We start from the raw sequence: 25,966 nt of genomic DNA on the forward strand, positions 1-25,966 counted from the left end.
GGCGGGGCCTGGCCTCCCCTTGGCGTTGCCATTCAAGGTTCAGCCAAGGGTTGAGGCACCCTTGGGATTATAACAGGCATGATCCATAGGGGTGCTGAGGAGCGCCGTCTTCAGGGGCCGTGTCCCGTCATACTCCCGCCCTCTGGGGCGGGGCTCTGAGGATCAAAGCCTGTCCTGTCCCATCCTCATGCCTCAGGCTGTGGCATTTATACTCTCCCTCTTGTGACCACCCTTTGGGGAGGCTGCACCAGCCCCAAGGAGCTGAGGCCAGCCTGGCACCCGTGTCAGGGTGACCCTGCATATCTGGGTGCTGTCCTCAGGGCCCTGGCCCAGAGCTAGCTTATCAGTACTCAGGTGTGACAAGCAGGAGCCACTCTCAGAAAGCGTGGACAGGTAGGAGCTTGGGTCAGAGCTCCAAGGGCAGTGAGTGCTCTACCACCTACCAACTTAAGGCAATACCATTCAGATGGTGGGAGCCAGCTGAGGTGGAAGGAGTACAGCTGGCAGTACCAGGCCACCTCTGGACTCAGCTGGGCATCCAGCAGCACGTGGGGCCTCTGGTGAGGAGTGGGGAATGGGAAGAGGGTGGGATGATGAGAAGAGGAGATGTGACTACTATTCCCCCTGTTGCTCCAGGGACACCCACCCCTCAGGAAAGGGGTGGGCTTTGGCACATACATTGGCACCCAGGATTCCGAGGACGTGGAAAAGGTGCCATGTCACTTCACTTCCTGCTCACAGAGGGGAAGGTGAAAGGTGCCTGTCAGGGGCTCTACCAGACTAGTGAGGCAGGCAGGTCCCCGGGGGAGGTATGGTGGTCCCTGTGTCCAGGGCACAGTGCTCAACCTGGCGGCTGGATTCTCCTGTCCCTTTCGGTCCCACACTGGTGCCCAAGGACTTCAGGGTGAAAAAGGGTCCGAAGTCCCTCCCTACCCCCTCACCTCCTCCCAGGGAAAGAGCTCAGGGCCAGCCCAGGGCAGGCGATGGAGGGGTCGGAATCCAGGCCAAGTCCACCAGGGAGGCATGTGGAAAGCAGGGTCAGGAAACAGCTGTGGCCAGCAGGGCTGCAAGGGGTCTTCTGAGCCGGCCTTAGCCCTCATTTCTCAGTCCTCCGAGGGCCGCACAGGCCACGCCCTGCCTGCAGTTGTGCTCAGTGTGTCCTCTCCTCCTTTTGGCCAAAGCAGGGTGAGCATGGCTCAGAAGATGCTCTGTCTTCGGCTCTTCCCTCGTCCTGGAGCACAGAGGGGAAGAGGGGGACTGAAGGGAGGAGGCTGGGCTGGAGGGGCCCAAGATCAGGAGGGAAGGGTATGCTCCAGAACTGCTAATTGAGTGAGCAAGAGCATATGCTCAGGAGCCAGTCAGTCCTGGGTTTGAATCCCATCTCTGCCACTTAGGAGCTGTGTGACATTGTGACTGAATCTCTCAGAGCCTCAGTTTCATTGACTGTGAAGTGGGGAGCATTAATAGTACCAATTTCAAGGGGTGTTTTAAGGATTAAATGAGATAATGCATGGAAAGTTCCTGTCACTTTCAAGGCCATCAGCTGTTGTAGAGACCAAGTACACTTCTCCAGTGTGAAGGCTAGTTAGACAGCTCAGAGTTTGCAGAGGGCATGCACTTTTGTCAGAGCTATGTCAGATGCAGCCCAGTTCTGTCTGGGTGGGGGTTGAGGAGGGAGACACTGGAGGAGGAAACCTGGGCAGGAGACAGGGAAACCTGCTCCCCAGGGGCCCCCAGAAGGGAGCCAACATCAGCGACGCCATGTTGCTAGACCCCATCTCTGTTCCTTGAGAGGGAGGAGCAGCCTGCCCCTGTCTCCTCTCATAAGGGGAGGTAGGGGAGGCACAAGGCCCTACCTGGCTGTTGAAAGGCCAGGCCCCGGTAGCCTGGGTCCTTCTGGAGCTGGATCTCCTTCAGGGAGAAGATGGAGGCAGCTGGGAAGAGAGAGGAGAAAGGCAGGGAGAGAGCTGGGTGGAGCCGCCCTAGAGCCTGCGGCCCCCACACCCATTGAATACATGGAGCTGGGAGCACCCCCTGGCTGGGGAACCCTTTCAGTTAGGACTGGCCCAGGAGACCTAACTGGGCATTTCAGGCAATGTCTCAGTTCCACAGAGGTTGGCCCCTAGTCATAAATGAGAACTCAAGGATGGGAAACCATGTGCCCAATTCTGCTCAGCTGGTCCAAGGGCCTCTGGCCTCTTTGTTCTAGTTCTTCAAAGCACACCTATTGCCCCCTTTCCTGGTTCTGGGCTGGCCCTGTCCCCTCCCCGACACTCCCCCAACACTCACTGTCTTCAAGCTGGTGTACACGCTCTCCCAGAGACCGGAAGTATGGGTGGTTCAGGGCTGCCTCTGCTGACATGCGACTCTTCCATTCATACTGAAAGGCACAGCGAGTCTATTAGGCCTTGGCTGGGGGATTGCGGGGACCCCTCTGGGCAGTGTCATTCCTACCCTAAGTTATGTGGCTACGATGAGAGGGACCTGAGTCTAAGCACAGAAGCCCCTGGGGTCAGGTGCCAGCTCCCACCTCCAACCCAACCTAAGGCAGTCTCAGGGCTCAGGCTCCCGCCAGGAGAAAAACCAGAAACGGGACTTTGGGATGACCTCCTCCTGGTATAGGAATGCAGATACTAAAGCAACCACGATCACAACATTAATAACCACAATATTAATATGTAATACCAACAAGTACCCTATTGTGTGCTTACTTTAAGACAGGCACGGTATTAAGTGTGTGTCATGATCTCAATTTACCCTCACGGCCACCTCATAAAATATGAATGATTAATTCCACTTTGCAGTTGAGGAAACAGGCACAGAAAAGTTCTGTAACTTCCCCAAAGCTACACAGTTGGTAAGTGGGTTTGAACTGCGGTTTGAGTTCAGTGGGCCCATTTGAAGTCAGTGGGGAAACCAGTGCTCCTCTTGGTGCTGGGGGTGGGGAGGGGGAGTGGCAGGGACTGACAGTTTAGACTTTGTGAACACAGAGGTGGGCGGAGGACCAGGGTGGGGTCTTGGGGCTTCCGCTGCCTTTGGCTGGCTATTCCTGGGCCCAGCTGAAGACACACTCACCAGGAGGAGGCTGGTCAGGAGGTTGATGCCATCAGTGTCCAACCTGCAGGAGGAAGGAGCTGGCAGAGGCCTGGCCTGGGTTGGGTGGGGAGGGTGGGGCATGTGGCCACTTCCAGGAGCGACAGCCAGGACCACAAGTAGGAGGAGATGTGGGGAGGTGAGGTTACCTGGGAGCGTGGCTGATGAGAGGCTGGGGTAGGTACTGCGGGAAGCTGTAGGAACGGAACTCCGACAGGGCCATCACTCCGGGCCACGTCTCTTCTGTAGGGGTTCCTGGAGAGACAAGAGGCGGTGGGGAGAGCATTGTGAGGAACCAGGGCCAAGGGCGACTTGGAGGGGTGCAATATAGGGGGTGGAGGCAGAGAACCGCCGAGACCAAAGGGGTCCTCGCCCTGTTGTGAGCAGGCGCAGCCACTCTTCCCAGTCCCTTTAGGCGCCCAGGCTGGACGGAGTTCTGGCGTCCCCTGGTGGTTGTACTGGGGGAGCGCAGGAGACTGACCGAGGAGTCGGAAGATGAGGTGCAGCTCCTCCTTGACCGTGGAGCCGGGGAAGAGGGGCCTCCCTGTGGCCATCTCGTAGTGGATGCAGCCCACGCCCCTGCGGGAGCAATGGGCAGCGGCGCGTCAGACTGTGCCTCCTCGCGCCCGGGTTCCGAGGGCTGCTCCACCACGATGTACTGCCCCACAGTGGCTCAGACAGGTCCTGCCGCTCTGGCGGGTGGCCCAGGGCAACGGAGACTCCTAGCATGGCCCAGCCCCTGGGGGCTTCTCTGGGCTCTAGGACACTCTGACCTCTTCCCTTTCACTCTGTAGGGTTTGGGTCTGCACAGCCAGCACCCATGTGACAGTTCTTTAAGCAGTGTTGTCACAAACTTTTTCCACGTTGTGTGCCCCCACTGGAAGAGAAAAGTCATGAATCGTTCTCCTCAAGAACCCTGGGGCACAGGGCATAGTGGCCATTCATTGGAAACCTGTTTTAGCTTTCAAATTGAGCTGATTTTTCATTCTACAATGTGCATGTTAATTTCAACATAAAAATAATATATCCTTTCCAAAAATTTCAGTAGAACTGATGCTTGGAGAAGAGTCATCATATTTACTGTGGGGGCCCTCCTGTACCCCCTATGTACCCTTGGGGTAGTATTTCAGACACCCGGCTTGGAGGGTCTACTTAGAGCCAATGAGGTTCAGATTTCACCCTTTAACATCCAATTCAACAGGATGCCACAGGGCTTCTAGTCAAAGGAAGTTAGACAGTTCTTCAGAGAGACCCCTGGAGCACCAAAAGGGTGTCTGGAGTGTGGAAAGCCTGCCCTCACTCCCGCAGCGTTCACTCACCACATATCGATGGGGGTGGAGTACTCTGTGGACCCCAGCAGAACATCGGGGGGCCTGTACCACAGAGTCACCACCTCGTTGGAGTAGGTCTTCGTGGGGACTGACTTGGCCCGGGCCAGTCCTAGGAACAGACACGTCAATGAACTTCTTCCCACCACAGCACCCTCATTCCAAGGAGACTGTTGGTGCCCCCACCTGGCCCTGGGGGCTCAGGCCCTCACCAAAGTCAGCCAGCTTCAGCTCCCCCCTCTCGTTGATAAGCAGGTTCTGGGGTTTCAGGTCCCGATGTAGGATCTTGCGGCGGTGGCAGTAGGCAAGGCCCCGGAGCAGCTGGAACATGAAAATCTGGGGCAGGAGGGAGCAGTGGAAGGTGAGAACGTGAGAACGTGTCCCCTCTGGGAGAGCCGTGCATCTGCCCATGGCTGGGATGGGGTTGGGGACAGGAATTGGACAGGGGTGAGGTACCAGAGAGCTACCTGGCTCTCCTGCCCACACTGCACCCCATCTTTGGCCCCATCCACCCCAGGGAACTTATCCAGAGGGCAGGAGAGCAGGTGTGCGGAGGAGGCAGAGGAAGAGTTCTCCAGCCCAGGAGCTGCAGGGGCCATGAAGGACCAGGAAACCCACTATTTGGGGGATGTATGCGCTTGATTCTCTAACAAACCAGAAGAGGTTATTCATCCCTCTGAGCTTCCCCAGAAGCCTCCCTTCATCCTGGCAGGTAATTCATGCTCTCATCTGACAGATGGAAAAACTGATGCTCAGAGTTAGAGACGGGGGTTTATATCAACAGCTAGACAGTGGCACAGGGTGTGTGTCTGTGTGGTGGGGTAAGGTGCTCAGCACAGTTCCCGAATGACACTGCCCCTTCCCCCCAGTGAACCTCTCCCCCCAGGAGCCCTAGGATGCTATACCCTCCTAGGGCTGAATGACACTGCCCCTTCCCTCCCTCCTACATTTGAAGGTCTGAGCAACCTCAGCAGCCCAGACCCTGGTGGTAAGTGGGTTCCCACGCTGGGCTTGAGCACAGGGGTCCTGAAGGGGGTCCCTGCCTCCGAAGCCCTCACCTTGACATTGTGCATACTCATGAGGCTTCCACAATGGTCCAGGTACTGCTTCAGGTCACTGTCCTAGAAGAGAGCCTGGCTCAGCCCTGCCCTGCCCTGTCCTGCCCCGGCTGGAAGGCCCTCCCTGGGTAGGGTCCAAGCCCAGGTATGGCACAGGTCCCTGGTTCAAAGCTGCTCGTAGGCCTGGGCCTTTGGCCCACTCCTGCCTGAGAGCATCTGAGAACCTGATTGTAGAAAAGGGCCCGGGGCACCCCTACCACCTCCCCAACCCGACCCCCTCCTAAAAGGGGCAGAAGCTCCCAACTCACCAGGTACTCAAACACCAGGGTGAGGGACCGCTCCGTATGGATGAGGTCATGCAGGGTGACAATATTGGCGTGCTTTAGGTTCTTCAGTAGAGACACTATGGGGAGATGGGCCTGCCTGGGTCCCTTGTGCCCCACAGGCCCCTCACACCCTCTCTTCTTGGCACCAGCCCAACAAGTCCCCACTTCAGCAATGACCTTCTGTCCCCAGGCTCCCACCACGGCTCACGTTGATGAACCTCTCCCCCCAGGAGCCCTAGGATGCTATACCCTCTCGGATAGCAGTGCAGGGCGCCCCCTCCTCATGCTCCAGCCGGATCTCCTTCAGGGCCACGAGGTTCTCTGTCAGTTTGCTGCGCCCCTTGAAGACTGTGGCATAGGTACCCTGGGAACAAGAACCCCATAGCCCCAGCCCGACTCAGGTACTGCTCTCCTCTGATCAGTGCCCCCCTCCTTGTGCCTCTGCTGGGGCTGTGACTGGCTGGCATGCACTTCCCCCTTCTTCTCCCTTCACTTCTCTGTGAAGCTGTCCCTAACTCCTCCTGGCAGAGTGAGCTGTCCTTCCCCTAAGCCCTCAACAGGCAGGTGCCCCTCTATCACAATGCCAGTTTGTTCTTCTTGATGTTGATGTTTGTGAAGGTCTCCTCTTTGGGTTTCTGCAGGGAAAGGGCCCTCTTCCTCCTCTCTCTGAACCTTCGCCCACCCCCAGCCTTAAACACAAAGCCTGGTGCAGTGGTAACAGAAACAGCTAACAGTTACACAGCACTTACTACATCCAGGCATTGGCTAAGTGCCGTACAAAAGCTCATTATAGTAACTTATTCAGTCCTCACACAAGCCTGTGAGGTAGAACACTTACAATCTCCACTTGACAGAGGAAGAAACAGAGGCACAGAGAGGTCACATAACACACCCAAGGCCACAGAGATAGTAAATGGTAGAGTTGGGATTCGAACCCAGATAAGAAATACTTGCAGGAAAAAAAAACACACACACACACAAAAACCAACTCGATCCTGCCCAGAGCCCACAGGCTACTCTGTCCTTACGCCCTCCTGCAGGACCTGGGCCCAAAGCTGGGCCCAACTGCCAGGCCAAGATCATGAGCCTCTGCGGGGCAGGGGCAGTGAGAGGACCGATCAGGGAGGCTGGGGAGGACCCTGTCCCTCCTCCTAACCAGCCTGCCTGGCTGCCCTGAGAAGACCAAACCCAGCCTCTTACCTCCCCCAGTTTGTCCAGTTTCACATATGTTTCCAGTTTCCCAAAGCCGATATCTGACTGAGAGGAAGAGACACAGGGTCCTGTGAGCTTGAAGGCCCCAGCATCCCCAACACTACACCTCCCCGCTCCAGCCTCCAGGAAGAAAGGTAATGAGACCCCCACTGGGGAGAGGGAACAACTGCGGGTAGCAGGGGTGAGGGCAGCCACAAACCCTTCCTCTTCTCTTCCCTCTAGCCCATGGAAGTGGGCGTTCCTTCCTCCCCTGGCAGTGAAAGGTATGGAGCCCAGAGCTGTGGCACCTGGGATTGCCTCATTACACCTTCATCACCTGTTTGTCTTGCTCGGACTACTTGAGGGCAGGAATTGTTTCTTTTTCTCCACTGCTCCTGGAGTGTCCAGTTCAGAACCCACCTCCCCAACAGCCTCTCTCATCAGCACACTTCCTATAGCTCAACCCTTAACAATACAGATTCCTAGGTTCCATTACCCAGAGAGTCTGATTCTGTAGGTATCTGGAGTAGGGACCAGAGTTTGTGTTTTGGAAGATGCTCCCAAGGAAATATGATAGGCACCCAGGTTGGGAAACACGTGCCAGCTAGTCTACTGATCTCATGTCAGTGGAGACCGACCCAGAGGGGGCTTGGTGCTCAGCCCCACCTCTGGTGGGACCCTCTCAAGGAATGAATGTTGACATTGGACTAGATGAATCTGATGTGGACAGTAGGTGGCGCCAGAGGCTTGGGAACCTCCCTGGAAACTGCGACAGGCCTCAGCAGGAACAGGCCAAACCAGAACTGTGTCCATGCTGGGGAGAGTGTGTTCCACACTGGTGAACCTCTGACCCTCTTGGGACTCACCAGGGATGCTCGGCGGGACGTGCGACTGAGCGGTTTGGGCAGGTCTGGGTTCTCCAACTGTAGCTTCTGCAGGAATTCCTGGGGCAGCCGGATGTCCATGGGCAGAGAGAGCCTCTTACTGATGTCCTGCAGTGACCGGGATGAGACAGGGACACCAGTGTTTGCTCCAGGGTAACTGGTGCTGTGGGACCCTTGCCTCGCACCCTGGGTCTGGCTTTCCCTGTAGAGCAACGCCAGCAGGGCCAAATCACGAGCTGTGACTCCAGGCTCATAACTGCTTCAAAGATGTGCCCAGAAACACAAGTATGTGAATGCCCAGGGGTTGCTGTGAGACCTTTGGCAGTCCCTTCCCCTCTCTGGGCCTGTATCACCATCTGCACACACTATGATTCTCTACGCCTATTTTTCATATACTTGGGTACATGTATATAGGTCATGAGAACAATAGTCAAATTGGCTAGCCCTTGCTATGTACCAGGAACACTGTAAGCGCTTGGCATATATTAACTCATCTAATCTTCATAATGACTATTTTAACACAACGAGACTGTGGTACATAGAGGTTGAGAAACTTGCTTAGGGTCACAGAGCTAATTAATGGTAGAGCTGAGATTTGAACCCATGAAGTCTGGCTCCAAGGCAACCACTCTCCTGGGCACACATTGGTGGATGTGTCCTGCCATGTCCACAGGGTAGAGCCCAGAGCTCCTTACCTCCATGGAGAAGCGGCGCTGGCTCTGTCGCCGGTACTGCATGCCAGGGGACGGCTGCCGGGGCTCCTCCCCACTGTCTGAGGGAGAGAAGGTGCTGGACTCTGGCTGGGGGTCTCCGCCAAGAGGACCAAGCTGCAGGTCTGAGAGGGAGAGGCATCAGCTCCCATCCCTGCCTCTCTGTCCCGGAGGGAAGGAAGGGGGTTTAATCCTCCACCTCTGTCCCCCACAAGGCCAACAGTGAAGGTGTGGTCAGGCAGGACAAAGAGGGTCTTTGGAGCAATGCCGGGGTGGGGGAGGGCCCCAGACCCTCACCCTCATTGTGCTGGTTGAACTGCTCTGTGAACTCAGTCAAGGACTCCTCAATAGTCTCGGTGCGGGGCACAGATAGGGAAAAGCGACGCTTAAAGTTCTTCATCATGTTCATTGTCAGCAGGACCAGGCAGCAGGTCCTGAGATCGGAGAAGTGAGAAGAGCAGTGACAACAAGGCAACAGGGCTGGTCGACACCAAAAGTGAATTCCGGGTCTTGGTCTCCATTTTCCCATCAAGCGCTGTCGTCCTGCACTTGGGATGCAGGGTTGAGTCTTCCCCACCAAACTTTGAGCTCCCAGAGGGGATGTCCCAACCCTCTGCCTCCCTGTGAATCTCAGCCCCAGGACTCCCTGCCCCTGGGGAGATATTCACAATATGGATCAAACAGAACAGCAAAGTACTGCTCATAATAGCAGTATGATGTACCAAGAGGATCCTGGAGGCCTCCCCAGGGCCAGATGGAAGTCTAGAGAGTTCTGGAAGGAGGGATGCATGGCAGGGAGGGCACCAGTACCAGGTGTCCCTTGGGCCAGCAGCTCTTTACCAACTTGTGTGTACGAGCTCGAACATGATTGCTGCCTCACTGATTGATGCCCATAGCTGACCATCAGCTTGACCTGAGCCCTTGTGACACAGAGTCTGGTCCAAACCCCATTTCATCCTAATACCAATACCTGGAGGTCCCTCTCTGGCGTCCCCAGTAGACAGGAAAAAGAGAGGAAAGAGATGGAGGGGATGTGTGTATCCTAGCTGGCCCAGCCCCATCTCTCCAGTTAAAATGTGGGAAGTCAGGAACAGCTGAAGGTCTCAGGGGAAACAGAAGTTGGCAGGAAACAGAGAGGGTCCCCAGGGAGTTCTGAGCAGGCGGGGTGTCCACTGCAGAGAACACAATGGGGGAGGGGTGTGCTGCTCTGCTCACCCCCAGGGTCCTTACCCAGCCAGGAAAGGTTCTCTCCCTGCAGCTCTGCAGCCCTCTTATCCTCTGAGTGAGGGGACACCTACTGGCCTCCCAAAGACACTTGTGCAACTGCTTCTTCCCAAAGACCCTCCTCTGTCCTGCCTTGAAAACTGGGGCTGTTCGGCCTCTCCCCTTCCCCTTCATGGTTCCATAAGCTCCCAAAGTGACCACCCCTCATCCTGCTCTGCCTACATCTCCCTCAGCTGCAGTGGGGCTGGGACCAAGAGGTCCCACAAGGGCCCCCACCGACACCTGTCTAGAAGGCATCAGGGGCCCACCCTGTGATGGAAAGGGGCCACCCTGCACCTTCTCCCAGCTTGTACCCATGCACCAGGCACAGCTCATTCCCAGAGGATGCTCTCAGCCCTGTCACTGGCCAATACTCAGTTGCTAAGGCAACCAGGCCCCTCCTGAATCCTCCTGGTTTAAGGAATTATGGGTCAGTAACATGTCTGCTTTGCTTAATGATCACATCCTTCTGTCCTCAGCCAGCCTGGAAAAGATCCTTTTCCTGGACCTGAAGGCTGCTGGCTGCCCCCAAATGCAGCTAAGTTGTGGCCCTCCAGCTCCCCTGAGCCCTGAGATTAGGCATGGATAGGCCTTCCTTCCTCAGGCTGGCACTTCTCAGAGTATAGGCCTTAGGTCTGCACCGCCAGCTAAGCCTACCTCTAGCAGCGGGCCCTGAAGTCTCACTCTGTTCAGCTCAACAAATGAGGATTGCATACCTACTACGTGCCAGGCATTGTTATACTGGTGAATAAAGGGTGGACCCTATTCTCAAGGAACTCAGGGGCTGGTGAGGCCTCCTCTGATGAAAATGTAGCTGAGAGCTCCTTTTATTCCAGCTGCCTTGGCAAAGCCCACTGGCTATGGACTTTCCCAATCCTCCATCTGAAGCTCATTCCTGCCGGCCAAATTCAGCCTCTCCTCTGTGGCTCTATACAATGTCTCGATGTCTCGGGCCACCTGTCTGCAGGATTCTCAGACAGGAGCTCCCAGAGGGCAGCCACCTGCCTCATACTGTGTTTGCAGCCAGCCCAGGGGAACTCATAATAGAGGTGGCGTATGGGTTCCAGTGACAAGGGGACCGAGACATGCCCTACCTGTTGACTCATATTTCCCAGCATGACAGGAGACTGTACCGATCAATCGTTTACAATGTCGTCTGAATATCAGCATCATCACCAGGGAAAGCGCAGTTTTAAAAAGCATCCCCAATGGAGCAAGGAGCTAGGAGCCACCAGCTTGGGTCTAGAGGCATGGAGACATGTTGGAGAAGTATGTAAGGTCCACTAAGGGATGGTAATCTGTCCAGGTTTCTGGACTGCCTGACTGGCTGAGATAGGGACTCCTCTGACCTGCAGAGGTGCAGGAGGGCGGAGGGCATGCTGAGTGCAGCAGGAGACACACGCCCCGCCCCCCCCAGAAGGGGAGGAAATGTCTGCCGGGCACAAACTGAAGCCCCAGGTTTGGTCATGGTTATCCATGGGGGATCGGGGGAGTCAGGCACTTGGGTCCCTGAGGTCTGATCTCTACCAAGAGGGGCCAGCCACATCTCCTTCTAAAAACAGGGCTCCCGCATAAAGCCCCCCTGCAGTCTGGGATTTATGGGACGGAGTGATGGGTTTGTGGCTCAGGAATCCACCAATAGTCGCCAAAAATCTCACGCCCTTGCTCTTTCCTGGGGGGGAGAGGAGCTCATTAATAGCTGTCTGGGGGAGAGACCCCCAATTTGTACAAGGCAAAGGAGACGTGGCCCTGAATTTCACCTGCTCTCCTCATGTTCAGTTAGGAGCAAGGAGCCACTAGCTTAATGGGTCTGGGACGGGGCGGAAAGGGAGCGTGAAACCGGGGACATCTGACTGCAGCAGGAATGTGGGACCACGTGCTGGAGAGGGATGGGGGCCAGCTGTTCTCCACAGCCTGGGAAGGACCAAGAGGAAGTGGCTGTCACTGTAGCAGGAGCAGTGAAGGTCAGATGTAGGGATGGACTTCCTGATGGTGACAGGGGAGCAGGTGGCAGGGGCGGTGACCACAGCAGAGAGTGGATGCCTCTCTGCTGGGGACAATCAGGGCATTGAACCCGGCAGGGTCTTGGGTGTGTCAGGGCAGACTGGGCAGTGAATGGTCTGTTGTTCCCTAGCTCAAGACACAAGATGCCTCTGTCACTTTTCCCTTGGAAGAGTCAGCTCCTCAGATTTGGGGACCGAGGGGGAAGGGAGGCAGGAAAATGGCCTGTCACCTTGTGCTGTCTGCCCCCACCCCCATATGGGGACAGAAGGGCTCAGTGTGACCCTGAGGCCAGTCCAGGGCCAGGGACAGTGTGGCCTTTGTCCCCAGGCCAGGGAGCCATCTGGGGCTGTCCCCGTGCAATTGGTGCCAGGGGAAGAGGGAGATGGGCGTCCAGGGATGCTGGCCTGGCTGGGGTGGGTGGGGGATGGTAAAGGGGCACAGCCCTCTTGGGAACTTCAGGTCTTCCCTCCTGCTCCCCGGCCCAGGTAAGTCCATAAAATTCTCAGCCTACCTCCTGCCAGTTCCACCTGGGCACACACCTGCCGGCCCAGAACTTCCTGGTGGTGCCAGAGAAGTGGGTGGCACAGGAGGAAGGAGGAGCCAGGCCAGGAGGAAACTGACACATACCCGAGGCCACTGTGCACCCCGCAAGAAAAGGCTGGAGTCCTGGAAGGTTCGCAGAAGGCACTTACAGATCCACTATTCCAATCCCTAGCTGCCCCACGGAGGGTGTGGAGACTCCCAGAGAGGAACTGGCTTGCTCAAAATCTTGCAGCAATTTGCTATAGTCAAACTCCGCAACCACATTGCTCCTTGTCTCTCCTAACTGGAATGCTCCCCACACCACCCCTACCTGTGGCCTAGGCTATAAGTACTCTTTTCTCTGCCAGGTCTCCTCCACCCCCACCCTGAATAAAAAACCAGAAAAATCCAAGTTCAGATTCTGGTACCACCACTAGCAGGCTGTATGATGGCGATTGAGTTATAAAGTCTCTCTTCCCTTTGGCTCTGGTCATTCATTTGACCATTATTACTGAACAGCTGCATACCAGGAACTGTTATTGACCCTGAAAATCTTGTGAACAAAACATTCATTCCTGCCCCTCATCACACTTGTGTTCTAATGAAGGTGAGGGGGTCAGGGGGAGGGCAACACGGACAATAAAATAAATAAAATACACAGTATGTTAGATGGTGACAGGTGTAATGAAGAAAATAAAGCAGGAAGGAGGGATAGAGTGTAAGAGGCAAGGGCACTACAATTTTACATAGGGTTGTCGGATGGCCTCCCTGAGAAGGTGACATCTTCTTAGAAAAATTCCAAATAGGCGTGGGGAGGAAGCTAGTCACGTGGCATCTGGGGGAAGCTGGTCAGCAAGGGAACAGTAGGGCAAAATTCCTGAGGCAGAAGTGAGTGTGGTCGAGAACAGCAGTGTGGCTGGAGAGGGGGCCAGAGGGGAGCACCGGGGGGAGCAGATCATGAGGCCCCGTGGGACTTGGGAGGGTCGGAGCAGATGAGTGATGTGATCCCACTTAGATTTTAACAGGCTCCCTCTGGCTGTGCTGTTGATAACAGACTGTGCGGGCAAGGGGAAAAGCAGGGAGCTGGGCTGGAGGCTACTCAGAGGTCCAGGAGAGAGATGGTGGCGGCTGAGGCCAGCATGGGAGCAGTGGAGTTGGGGAGAATTAGGGGGATTCTAGAGGTATCTGGAAGGTGGAGCCAAAGGAATTTGCAGAAGGATTGTCTATGGGCTATGAGAAGGGAGTCAAGCAGGACTCTGAAGGTTTGGGCCTGAGCATCTGGAAGGATGGAGATGAGGAATGCTGGGAGTGGAGGTTGGGGTGGCCTGGGGTGGAGTAGGGTTTGGGAGCCAGTGTCTGATGTCCAGTGGACATCTGAATGGAGATGCTGAGTGAGCAGACACGACATAGCACTAGTATAAGGAAGACACCAGAAATTGTTAGCTTTCTCTTCTTTTCTTTTCTTAAGCGCCTGCTCAGACGTGAAGATGTGCCAGAAAAGAGGCCTCATATAAAGCTCATCAGACACAGACCTCCTTACAGCCCATAAGGTGCCTTGAGACCCTGGCATGGAAGCGGGGTACATGGTGAGCTATTGGCAGGCCTGAGCCACCAGAGGGAAAGGCCAGGCAGGTGAGGTCCTCCAGTTTATACTGAAACAACTAGGCAGAGCCACACAGGTCAGAGGACCCAGCCTCCTGGCTGACAGATCTCATGCCATCCTTGGAGGGGAGAAAGCTCCACACAGCAGGCCAGTCCAGCCCCATGGGTCCCTCACCAGGTAGTGTAGACCTGGTCTCCTGCCCCCACTCCCAGGACAACCTCTGCCAGGCCCCAGACCTAACACCTACTCTGAGGCTGGGACACATGGGGGGACCCTCACCGGGAGACCATGAGGCAGAGAAAGAGGTTGGCAGAGCATCCAGGGAAGCCGGGCGGCAGCTTCCACCTCACAGAAGTTTGGCTGCAGACTAGTGTGGAGAGTGGTGCGTCAGCTTCACTCAATCGCCAGGGAGCTGGCTTGGAGATCAGCAAGCCCTGAATAAAGCCTGCCCCCTGAATAAAGTCCCAATTCCCAACCTGTACCCAAGGACTCTCAAGATCCAGACCCCCCCTTCCTCTCTGGCTTTGCTCTCCCTATTCCCCACCACTCTAGCTGTGTTCCGGGCCACACCCCTGTATGCAGTTCAGGTCTCAGGTCTTCAAAAGCTTCCCTGACCCCTCAGGACCACTAAGTGACCGTCCTATGAGCATACTTCATCAAAGTGCAGGAGCTCACAGGACCACTGAGACGACTTTTCATGTGCCTCCCTCACCAGGGCGCTTTGATCGTTCTGCCTTGTGCTGATGACATACAGCAGGCACGGCTGTCTGTTTCACGGCCCATGGAGCACATGTACTACAGTCCAGGTATGCATAAGATGTGTCTCCAATCCCTCTTTTTGTTTTGTTTTATTTTGTCTTAGATCTCAGTCCCTGTGGGCCCAGGGGCAGGGGCTGAAGGATATAACTTTCAACTGCCCACTTTTTGAAGCCCAGACAGTCTGACTCTCAGTACCAAAGGCTAAGCACCAGCCAGGATACTCATGATACCTTCTGCTGCCCGCTCCCTGCCCCTACCTCAGTCACTCAGCCACGTCAGGCCTTTAGGCAGGTTTCAAAACAGAGGCCACGGCTGACCAAGTTTGCAGACGTCATGAGCTGAGACTTCAGACACTCCCTCCTCCCAGTGAGAACTGTGCCTCCAGGGAGCCTGCAGATAGCATCTCTTCCTTCATCCTCTAACTGACCCTGCACAGCTTGAAGCTTTAGTTTCCCTAGCTTGCAACAAACCTCAGGGGAAGCCAGTCACCTTATGGCTGCCTGGAGCTGGGAGGCAGGGACAGAAGCGCTGAGCCCTCATCACTGACCTCGCTCCACCCCGGCTCTGGCCTGGATGAGAGAGATTGCCAGTCTGGGGCCTCCTGGGTGGCCAGAATCGAGGAAGACCAGCTAGGCCTGCAGTTGCCTTGCCAATGAACAGATGCTCTGGACACAGTGATCGCGCTCAGAGAAGATTTCCATAGCCTCAGTTTGGAGAGCAGGAAGCAGGTGAGGAAGGCCTTCAGAGAGCAAGCAGGGCTAAGATGCAGGAAGACTGGTCAGGAGGCAGAGCATCTGGGGCTCAGGGTCATCCTTGCAGTGTCCTACCTGACAGAAAGTCCAATAGTGAGGGCCACATGCCATCCAGGCCTGCTCTCCAAAATTCTCAGCAGTTTGGAGTATGGAAGAAATCCCAGTTCTCCCACTTATAGCACTGTGATCTGGGAAGACTCCCACACCTCCATTTCCTTGTCTGCTAAAAACGAATGATACCTAACCTCCCATCCAACTGCCACCAGTCTGCGAGACTTCACTTTCTCAGTGGCTTTCTGATGATGTCACTCCCCTGTTCAAAATCCTTCAATATAACACTGCCCTCAGGAAAAGGTCCAGACTCCAGGGCCCAGCAGACCAGGCCTCTTGTGTTGTGATCCCTGTATTCTTCTCGTCTTAGCTCTCACCCCTCCTGGGAGGGTCTAGTTTTATGGAACGTGCTGGGCGTTTGCAAAGGAAACCACACTTACTCCCATATCCCTGCACATGCCATTCATTTGGCCTGGGACACCCTTCCTCATTGTCCCCTTGGTAAAACCACTTCCAAACTCGGTGTCCTTCCTCTGAGAAGCTGCACATGACAGCACTTCCTTCTTCTAGGTAAAATGAGATGTTTCCTCCTCATCGCTTCCAGGGCAGCCAGTGCATGTTTGTGACTAGAGTGTGATGTCCTTCAGACAAGAGCAGTCAGCATCGTTTCCTCAGCGCCTTCCATGGTGTCAGGAACCTCCCAGCTGCTCAGTCAGTGTTTGCGGAATGAATGAATAAATGGCGCAATTAGACCATAGCCACAATATCATAATGATTTGTTTAAGCCTCTTTTCTCTACAGATGTATAAACATTAGGCTCATGAAGGAGAAAGACCTTCAGTCCCCTGAATCTCCAGGACACTCTGTCAATCTGTGTGCAATAAATGCTGGCTCCCTTCCTTTCACTTTCAGCCAGACCAGGGACCTGTTTCTAGGTTATCTTCTGCGTGGGAGGCCAGCCCCTCTCTTTGTAGGTAGGACTTGAGCACCACTGGGGTGGACTCGCCCTGCCCTCTTTTGGGGCACATCAGAGCAAGCCTGGGCAGCACAGCCAACCAGCCCTAGGCTCCCCAGGATGTGATTCCTCCTCGGCTCTCCTGGATCTCAGTGGGAACTGGAACACTGGGATGGTGGGTCAGGGACTAGGGAAAAGCCAGCCAAGCGCTCACATCTTCAAGGCTCAGTCCAGGCACGACGTCTTCCTAGACACCTTCTTTGCTGCCCCTCATGTATTCTCTAGCATGAAACCTTGCTGGCCCCAGTCAGGCACGGACCCTTCTCTGTGCTTCCATAGCATTTGGACACGCCCAAGCAGAGCCCTTGGCCCTCTGTGCTGTACCTGTTCACTTGTCTATTTCCCTAGTTTACCTGTGAACTTGTTAAGGGCAAGGACTGGGTCCGACGAATCATTATGCCCAGTGTCTGACTCAGGGCCTGACGCCGAGCGAGCCCTCACGTGGTCGTGAGTGAATATATGAAATATATGCTGTGACGTCCTAGTTCCAGGAGCTGTTTGGAGGCAAGAGGACTGACAGGAGACCGTCAGTTGCCCACTGGACTCAAAGCCTCAGCCATAACTAACCCTCCTTTTCCAGCCAGCTATTGGCCCTGACAACAGTGGGGAAATGGTGGGCTGGGGCAGAGGGGGCAGCCTCCTGCCTGGCAGTAACTCCCTAAGAGAGGCCTATAGAGATCTCTGGGCTGGCAGGTGCCACACCACAGTGAGGGATGGACTAGGGAAGGGAAAAATCTTAAGGAGAGGTTCCAACCGAACATGCACTAAGGAGCCTCCAGGGCTCATGGGGAGGGGAGCTGGCAGGCCCCCAAGGCCTTCCTCATGGGCTCCCATTCCTCAGTGGCAGACTCCCAGAGACCCACAGGTCAGGTGTACTACTCAAGCTCAGACCTTGGCCTTGACCCCTACAGATGACCCCAGTTGATCTCCTGATTGCCCCACTTCTAGCTCCTCTGTGTGGGCCCCATAGCAGCCCTGCTGATACTCACTCCACTGCTCTCTGCTTCCTAAGGCTCAGGAAATAGAGGCACATATATCATCTTCCAGTATTTTCTTTGTGACCTTTTTTGGAGAGCCAGCTAAAGCTGGCCTGCAGTGTTTGGGGAGGCTCTGGATTTCCAAGTGATACAATGGGATAAGGCGCCCTTCTGTCAGCTGTGGTCCTCGCTGCACAGACTATCCCAGACCATAAGCCAAAGCAAGACCTCCCTTCCCACGTCTTCCTGCTTCCAGGCAAAGCCAGCCTCACTTCCCAGGCAAAGGACACCCTTTCCTACTCTTTTTAGCAACCCCATTAAAGGCCCCCAAGAAAGGTCCCTCAGCTACCACCCAGTGCTTTCCAAATTCCCAAGTCCAGAACCTTTTCTTAGGTCTTCCTTAAATTCCAAAGGAAAGAGCTCCATCTGCTTCTTCTCTGTTTGCTTAAGCACAGATGCGGATGCTCACCATCTTCTACAAATCAGTAGGAGGAGAATTAGAGATCAAGTTCACCCACTCTTTGGCCTTCCTTTTTCCAGATGTACGGACCTGTCATGGGATCCCTGTTAACATCTCTCTGGTTTTCTCACCAGGCCCAACTTTAGCAACAGAACTGCAGGGGCCTTCGAGTGCTGGTGTCCCTGGGGACCTCTCAGTCTCAAGAGCAGGGCGGGCAGGAGGGGAGGGTTTCCCAGCATCTCTAGACCATATTCCTATTTATACTCTACTCCCAGTTCCCACCCCATCAGTCTGGCCCACACTACCTCACGCCCGCATTCCAACAGGACCCCCGGCCTACATTCTCCACGATGCCTCCCTCCTACGAGGCTGGGCCGAGGCAGCTGCCTCGGCCTGGGTCACCTCCCCACTCCTCCCTGTCTCCAAGGCCCCCTCTGGGAAGCCTCTGGACATCTCCCAGTTGTTCAACTGTTCTCTAAATGCCCCCATCATCAGTGGCACCTGCTGCCCAGAGCTCAGGCTTCCTGAAGGGAGGTGCTGATTTCTCCTAGTCACTCTCTCATTTCACAAGTAGCTGCTCGGTACCAGGCACTGTCCTAAGCTCTACGCCTTGTTTTCCCTTCCCTTGGCCCCTTCTCCTCATACTTCTTTCTCCCTCTGTTCTGGTGGACTTACTTCCTCTACCTGTCCCTGAGTGTTGGCAATCCCCAGCGTTCCCTTTTTAGCCTTTTGTTCCTAGCCCCTCTACACATTCTTTCCGGTGACCTCATGCTATCCAGCGGTGGAAACCACCACCCATGTGCTGATGACTCTGGCCCCACTGAGCCCGAGCCTCACACACATAGGGCCAACTGCTGGTTGGGCAGCTCTGTCTAGATGTCTCCCAAGGGTCTGAGATACTAGAATACCCCCACTGGACCTAGAACAGGCGGAGATAGCAAATAGTTTGAGCAAAAGCTGTGTGTGTACTAGATATACATCTGTCATAGATATACACATATACATACAAATACTGCATATAATCCAGAAAGATATACTAATGGTAGTTGTCCCCGGGGACAGAATTATGGGTAATTTTAAGGTCTTCTTGCTTATTTGCATCACCTAATATTTCCATAATGAACATTCACTGCTTATGCTGAAAAACGTAACACTTCTTTTTAAATGAAAAGAAAGCATTTTTAGATTGAGATTCCAGAACTGTTTAGTGCAAGCCTTGGGAGAACTATAATTATCTTGAGCAGGGGTCGGCAAATGTTTTCTGTAAAAGGCCAGATAGTCAACATTTTAGGCTTTATGGGTCATACGGTCTCTGTAGCAAACACACAATTCTACCCTTGTAGAAAATGCCCACAGACAGGATGGAAACGAACGAGTGTGGCTGCGTTCCAGTAAACCTTTACTTCTGGACACTAAAATTTGAATTTTATATAATTTTCAAGGGTCACAAAATATTATTTTCCTCTATGGAATTCTTCCCAGACATTTAAAACTGTAAAACCATTCTTAGTGCACAGGACATCTACTAAAAACAGGCTGGATCTGGCCAGGAGCCACAGTTCACCTTGCCCTCCAGCATCCAGTGCCGTATGGCATTTGAATCCAGCACCCACTCCTTTGGGAGGTACTTTTTCTCCTCCTATCTGACTTGGGGGAGGCCTTCCAGGGTTTCCTTGCCCATTTGAGCCATGGCCGGGACTGGATACTCAGGCCTCAGCTGAGGGGAGCCCCTGTGCTGCAGAGTTTAGAGGAACAGAAGGTGTCGCCCCTCCCCAGGTCTCAGAGCACAGCTCACCATGCCAGTAGGATCAGCAAAAGTTGAAACTACAAACCAACAGTCATGGACGGGGCTTTAGAAATCTCCTGGTCTTTGCCCTTATTTTTCAGGTGAGGAAGGCAAGACTCAGACAGAGGAGTGACCTGCCCAAGGCCACTTGGGTTGACAGGGCAGAGCTGAGACTAGGGCTTGTGACTTTGAGTTCAGTGCCCTTTCTGCTGCCCCAGGGTTGGAGGGGATTGCAAGGACCTGCCCAGAGATGGCATTTCCTCTACCAGGCACCATTACCAGGAAAATAGGCAGCTCACTCAAGCTGCGTATTGAGTGAGTTTGATATGGGAAGGAAGCATATCAAATCTGACCTCAGTCCAGAATGTGGCACCCAGCCCAGCAGTGGTGGGGGGTGGGGGCTGGGGAAGGCCTCCATGCCAGGAACAGGGAACGGCTCTGGGTCCCTTTCTTGGCTTCATTCCATGTTCTGCTAGCAAAGGTGGTCTGGAGACCTAAAACTGCCGATTTCAAGAGTGATACCTTCCAGCACAGGACCTATCACCTACCTGCTTCCAGGTACTGGATCTTGCCAAGACCTAGGGAAGAACAGCCATGTTGACCTCCTGGGCTTTGAGAAGCAGCCCTGGTTCTTGAGGGGATCCCCAATGGCAAGGAAAGGAGGGCTTCTGTAGGGAAGCAAGGAGTGAGGATAGATCATTCTGGCGCTTTGTCAGAATGTCTCATGATAATGGTAAAATGCAGAGGGTGCTCAGAGTGAGGAAGAGTAGAAACGGTTTAAGAACACAGTTCTTTCCAGTTGGGGGCCCGAGCTCTGGTTTCTACAGGGATCGAGCAGAGGCCAGGGTACTGAGAACTATCAAATGTGTCCTATTAACTCCGTTTGCCACCACCTCTCGATGATCACACCATGTAAGGAAAAAAGCTAGGATAAAGCTGGGCATTATCTCATTGGAATCCTCACAATCACATGAAGTAACACTATTACTCTCCCCATTTTCTAAATGAGGAAACTGAAACATGGGGAAGCAAGTTCCTTCACCTATGCATCCACTTACTGAATGGCAGAAGTAGGATTTGAACTGACCCCAAAGTCCATACACGGCCTCCACCCATGGTGGACAGGAGAAACACACTCAACATGTACAGAAAGAATAGTCACCTTACCTATCCCCACCCCTCCATTTCCAGGGAAGGCTATTTAATGTCATTAGAGTGGGGCAGGAGCACAGGTAAGACCATCATCCAGAGTTCCAAGAAAGGGGGGGTCTCACCACTGTCCCTTTAAAAGTTCTGGCCAATGTCTCTGAGACCAGGGTGTTTGTCTTACTAGGGCCACTCATGCGATCAGGCAGCATCAAGACCCTTTTCAGTTCAAAGTCGAACCTCACACTTGCCTCCCGAGCCCTCCTCTGCAGATGGAACTGCAGAGAATTCAGGAACAGATGGGCTCTCCTTCAGACAAGAGGTCTGGCAGACATGCCCCACAACTCTCCCCTTGCCGATCTGCTGCTGCACCACTGGCCAGCTGCCGCCAGTCCCAGCACTGGCTCTGTCGTGATCCTGGGTCCCAGACCTCTGCCTGAGCTACTGTGAGCCCAGCCTCAGAGCGGGTCCTGTGTGTGTGTCTGCAGCTGTGGGGACCAGGACAAGACTACCCTTGGTCTCCTCCTATCCCCTAGAGATGGGCAAGTGCCCACTCAGCAGCTAATGCCAGGAGGGTGAAGGTGAAGGGTCTAGGGTGGAGGAGAGAAGGGGTTATGGTAGGGCATAGCCCTGGGGAAGAGCAATGTGACTTGTTCCCAAAGGGGTGAAGCTAATCAGGTGAGTCTGGATCCAGGCCAGCCACTCCCTCGTGGACAGCAGAGAACAGGGACTGCAATTAATTAAGTACTCGGGGAGGGTCTTCTTACCCCAAAGAAGAGATGCTCTGCCAGAGGCTCCTAGAGCAGGAAGCTGTGGGTTTTCCAGCTCCCGGTGCCTATCTCACTCATCCTTTGGAAACTAGAGTGTAGAGTCCCCAGAGCACAGACTCCTGGTCACCTCCAGGCAGGTTTCCACCCAACCTGTAACCACCTCCCCCTTTCTCTTACACAGAACCTTCCTCCCCAGTCTGGAGGTGCAGGAAAGATACAGTCTAAAGGCCCAGACTGATGGGATCAGGAAAGCCTGTCTCGGTCTCTACCCCAGAGCCAGGCACAGCGCCCTAACTAGGAAATTTCTTTCCAAATAACCAACTGGTACAGCTACCAGTTATTTAGCGTCTGCTATGTGCCAGGCACTATGTGTTATTTCACTTAATTCATAACAACTCTCCCTATTATGATCCCCATTTCACAGATGAAGAAACCAAGGCTGGGAGAAGCTCAGGAGTTGGCTGGGGAGAGGGGAGTCACAGAGTTAGTATGTGCTGGAGCTGGACTCCATCAAGGCCCTGGGTTTGCCCTCCCTTTTAGGTAAACTCAGGGAAGGAGAAAAGGAATCAGGGGAGGGCTAGATGGAAATGCAGTCCAAAACGAGGTGACCCCAGAAAGGAGAGGCAAGGTTGAGATACGAACTAGGAGGAGCCAAGGCAGGCTCGGCCCCACAGCATGGGGCCTATGTGTCTGGGCATAGGAAAGCCCAAGTGGGCAGAGGACAGAGTCTGGGTCTGGAGAGAAAACAAAAGCAGCTGTAGAGGCAGCTCCATCTCCTGGACGACCAGGGGGAGACTTCCAAGGCAGCCAGCCGAACCCATGAGATCTCAAACCAGGAACCCACTTATTCCTCAGATCTGGTGCCCTCTCTCCTGGGACCCACGCAGAAGCTGGCAACCCACAGGACAAACAGGAGCCTCTTACTCACAGCACCACCCCCACCCTTTCCTCTCCTGAGGTGAAACCAGAGAACTCTGGAGTGGGCTGGGATCCATCGCCTTTGATGGGGCAGGGACTGAGAGCAGGAGGCTGAGGGTCAGATGGAAGTGGGCTGGATCCCACCGGCCTCTGTGACTTTGGGAAAGTTGGTCTCTCAGAGTCTCTGCTCCCTTGCCTGTAATACGGGGATAATAACACCGCCTTCATACAGCTGCGTGACACACTGCGTGACATCCACAAATACTCAGTAATCGGCAGCCACGATGGCATTCGGAAATCAGATGTAATTTACTGAAGCCTCCTCTGGCTCTGCAAACCCCAGTAAGTTCGGGAAGAACGAAGGGTCCATTCTCCTGGTAGGGCATGGGCAGTCGGCAGGGAGACTCCCAGGAAGCTAGTGGGCAGTGAGGTTGCAGGGGTGGGGAGAGGCTCACAGGCTCATCAGCTCACAGGAGGTGGCTCGGGTAGGGTAACCTGAGACAGTAGCTTTGCTGTGGCAAGGTGACCCTTTCTTCGGGCAGCCTTCAGGATGCAGATCCAAACCCAAGAGCAGCCGCCCGCCCGTGTTATCTGGACCCATCCTCACCGTCCCCAACCCTAAGCCACATTGCCTCAGTCCCCCGCCAAGGCCAGGCTAAAGGTAGGGGATCTCTGAGGACTAGGATGCCCTGTCAGCCAGACTTCCCCTGGTGTCCTCGAGGATTCTGCTCCCTCGGGCTAGTGTCCAGGAATGTGCTGTGTGTGTGCCCAGCCCCAGTAGAAAAACGCCACTCGAACATGCAAACATGCGGAATCTCACAGGACTGCTGACAGGAGGGGCAGGCCGATGGGTGGTATTAGTGAGTCACAGGGCCCAGGCCACAGGTGGGGAACTGTTGAGGGCTGGGCTGGAGGTGGGGCTAAGATTCTGGGGAGCTGACCCCCACTCCTCATAGCCCCAACTCTTCCACCTCTACCTTAGGAAGGGGTTTAGAGAGAATTAGAAGGAGGCCACTGGTGCCTAGCAGGATGTTGACCCCACAGCACAGAAAATTAGTCTCAACAGTCCCACTCCCACTACAAGGCCTGCGCAGCCTCCAACACGGAGAGAACACAGGCCTCCAGCTGACCCCAGATTCTGATTTCTGATTCCTGATCATCTCCCCACACACAGCAGAATCCTCAAGCCACATCTCCTTAGTCCAGCAGGCCGCCCACTCTTTCCCATGGCTTCATTAGCGCTTTGCCAGTGGCTACCGCGGGGTGAGAGCCACTGCCCCTCCAGGTTCCCGGGTGGGCAGAGAGAGAAGAGGCAGCAATCCCCAGAGGTCCGCACTCACCCCCACCCCCACCCCACCTCCCAGAGCTGGAACCTGCAGGGCTTCATCTTCCACCTTCACCCCAGGGCTCTGGCCTCCCACCCTGGCCTGCGGCTCTGCAAAGTTCACCAGAGCCTGGAAAGCCCTTCGAGGAGGCGATCTGGCCCCTCACTCGCGGGTTCCCACCTCACCCAGAGACACTGACCCTTGCCCTTCCCAGAAGGAAGGGCGCTTGGAAAGCGCCAGGTTCGCGACTGGTGGAAAACTTTGCTTCCCAGGGTTCAGACCTGAGCTCGGTGCCCAAGGGAGTCCGGATGGAGACTCCCTGGGGGGTGGGGGTCTGAGAATGCAAAACAGCCCTCCCTCCTAAGCACCTAGGACTTGGGAGTGGCCTCTGCAGGATTTCACCCCCACACACACACACACACAACACGCCTCGCGATCCCCGATATCCCAGCCGCGCAGGCAGTCGCCTCCAATCCCTCGCCCCCCGGCAAAGCAGCGGCGCCTTTAAGAGCCACCCAGGTTACCTTTGCTCCGTTTCGCCGGCGCCACTGTGCCCCCGGCTCCGACCTACCCTCCTCTCCCGGCGCCCCCGTCAGCCGGACTCACCGCGTGCGTCCTGGGGCCGCGGGGCTGGGCACCGTGTCCTGCGCCCTGCCGGGTCCCTGCCCGGGTTCGGGGCTGCTTCCCCTGCTCCGGAAAGGTGAGCGGCTCCCGGGAGAAGCTGCAACCTGAGCTGGAAGAGGAGGAGGAGGAGGAGGAGGAGGAGGAAGAGGAGGAGGAGGAGGAAGAAGAGGAGGAGGAGGAGGAGGAAGAGGAGGAGGAGGAGGAGGAGGAGGAGGAGAAGGAAGAAGGAGGAAGGAGAAAGGGAGGGGCGGGTTGGAGAGGGGAGGAGGAGGAAGGTGGGGAAGAGGAGGGAGGGGGAGGAGGAGGAGGAAGGGGAAAGCCCGGCCCCCGCCAGAGTTTTTCACGTGTACAAGTTGACTCCTCCCCATCCCTCCCGCCCAGCCCATCGCCGCTGCCAATCCCCAGGGCTCCCTCTGCCCTGCTGCCCACCCTTTTCTCCCACTCTGGGAACTCGAGTCCAAGCACCTCTTCCGGTTTGGGTCTTAGGCCTGGTCTCTGCGGCCCTTTGGGAGCTGGCCCTGAGAGCCTTGACTAAAGGGGTGAGACCCTCTGGACTGGAGTACCCTAGGACTGGGGCCAAGGCACGGGATGATTTGCTGAGAGGGCCCATCTGTAAATGTAGTTCTCCCACCTTCTGAGTCTGATCCTGACCCCAGGAGCTAACGTGCACGGGCGGGTCCTGTTGGTCATTTTCGCCTTTAGAGTTCTTAACAACAGTAGTCCTGGAGCTCTTCCTCTGCCCTGTCCAGTGGGGCTTGACACTTACCTTTAGGGACAAAGCTCCCACCTGGTTGGCCCCACCTCTCCAGGGCTTGAATGAAGCCTCACTACTAACCGTCACCCTCACTTCCTACCCTGAAGGCTAATTCAGTTTGTCCTTCTAGAATTAAACGCTGCAGACCAACTGAGAATCATCCAAGAAGACTTGCAGACTAGCTAGGGCTAGTCCAGTTTTAATTTTACAGGAGGGGAAACTGATGCCCAGAAGGAGATTGAACTGGCCCAAAGTCCAATGAGGAGTTAGTGACAAGCCATGATTAGGACCCAGGCCAATAGCCACTCCTCCCACACCATCCAACTTCAGGGATCAAAGGAAAACTGGGATGGGATGAAGGGCACAGTGGCCCCATCTGGGTCCCTCCCAGCCCTGCTTCCTCCTGAGGGCTCTGAGGAGAGGGGGTGGTGCCTCAGATCTGATGGGCACCAAATGAAAGAGGTATATGTCCTTTGCCCTGCCAGTGGACATGGCCTCTTTAGTTTGGGGGCCCTGGAGGTGGTGGTAGTGGTGGTGGGTCTCTTGAGGAGGCGGGGCCCACGGTGTGGATGTATTTCTGCCTGAACCCTTTCCTTTGATTGATCTCAAGTAATCGCCTCTCCTTACATCCTGGGCTTTGAACCTGG

General features: G+C 55.1%; 1 protein-coding gene across 3 annotated transcripts; it reads right to left on the bottom strand.

Annotated features, from left to right (window-relative positions):
* Positions 1 to 238: 238 nt before the first annotated feature.
* CDK18 (cyclin dependent kinase 18) lies at positions 239 to 24,723 on the bottom strand. 3 transcript variants are annotated; one of them, XM_033092973.1, is made up of 17 exons: positions 24,548 to 24,723; positions 20,331 to 20,450; positions 8,888 to 9,024; positions 8,576 to 8,652; positions 7,863 to 7,988; positions 7,006 to 7,062; positions 6,055 to 6,169; positions 5,788 to 5,882; positions 5,480 to 5,542; positions 4,634 to 4,757; positions 4,413 to 4,533; positions 3,575 to 3,672; positions 3,243 to 3,348; positions 3,076 to 3,118; positions 2,290 to 2,380; positions 1,857 to 1,934; positions 239 to 1,231 (listed from the first exon to the last, which is right to left on the bottom strand). In XM_033092973.1, the coding sequence occupies exons 3-17, from the start codon at positions 8,997 to 8,999 to the stop codon at positions 1,197 to 1,199; spliced, it is 1,341 nt and encodes a 446-aa protein (XP_032948864.1). In that variant the 5' UTR covers positions 9,000 to 9,024; positions 20,331 to 20,450; positions 24,548 to 24,723; the 3' UTR covers positions 239 to 1,196. The 3 variants fall into 3 exon arrangements, with proteins under 3 accessions (XP_032948864.1, XP_032948862.1, XP_032948863.1); XM_033092971.1 differs by having other exon boundaries at positions 8,576 to 8,715; positions 24,548 to 24,722; XM_033092972.1 differs by lacking the exon at positions 20,331 to 20,450 and having other exon boundaries at positions 8,576 to 8,715; positions 24,548 to 24,722.
* Between the last annotated feature and the right edge of the window lie 1,243 nt (positions 24,724 to 25,966).

The sequence above is a fragment of the Rhinolophus ferrumequinum genome, chromosome 22, assembly GCF_004115265.2.
Source record: "Rhinolophus ferrumequinum isolate MPI-CBG mRhiFer1 chromosome 22, mRhiFer1_v1.p, whole genome shotgun sequence".
Taxonomy (NCBI): domain Eukaryota; kingdom Metazoa; phylum Chordata; class Mammalia; order Chiroptera; family Rhinolophidae; genus Rhinolophus; species Rhinolophus ferrumequinum.

What these genes read in the sequence shown, in the direction of transcription:
- CDK18 (XM_033092972.1), bottom strand. Translation starts at nt 8,999, where the DNA reads ATGAACATGATGAAGAACTTTAAGCGTCGCTTTTCCCTATCTGTGCCC. An exon ending in CCCTGGTGTTTGAGTACCTG is followed by an intron (nt 5,543 to 5,787) that starts GTGAGTTGGGAG and finishes GCTCTCTTCTAG; the next exon opens with GACAGTGACCTGAAGCAGTA. An exon ending in CTCATCAGCCACGCTCCCAG is followed by an intron (nt 3,119 to 3,242) that starts GTAACCTCACCT and finishes TTCCTCCTGCAG; the next exon opens with GTTGGACACTGATGGCATCA.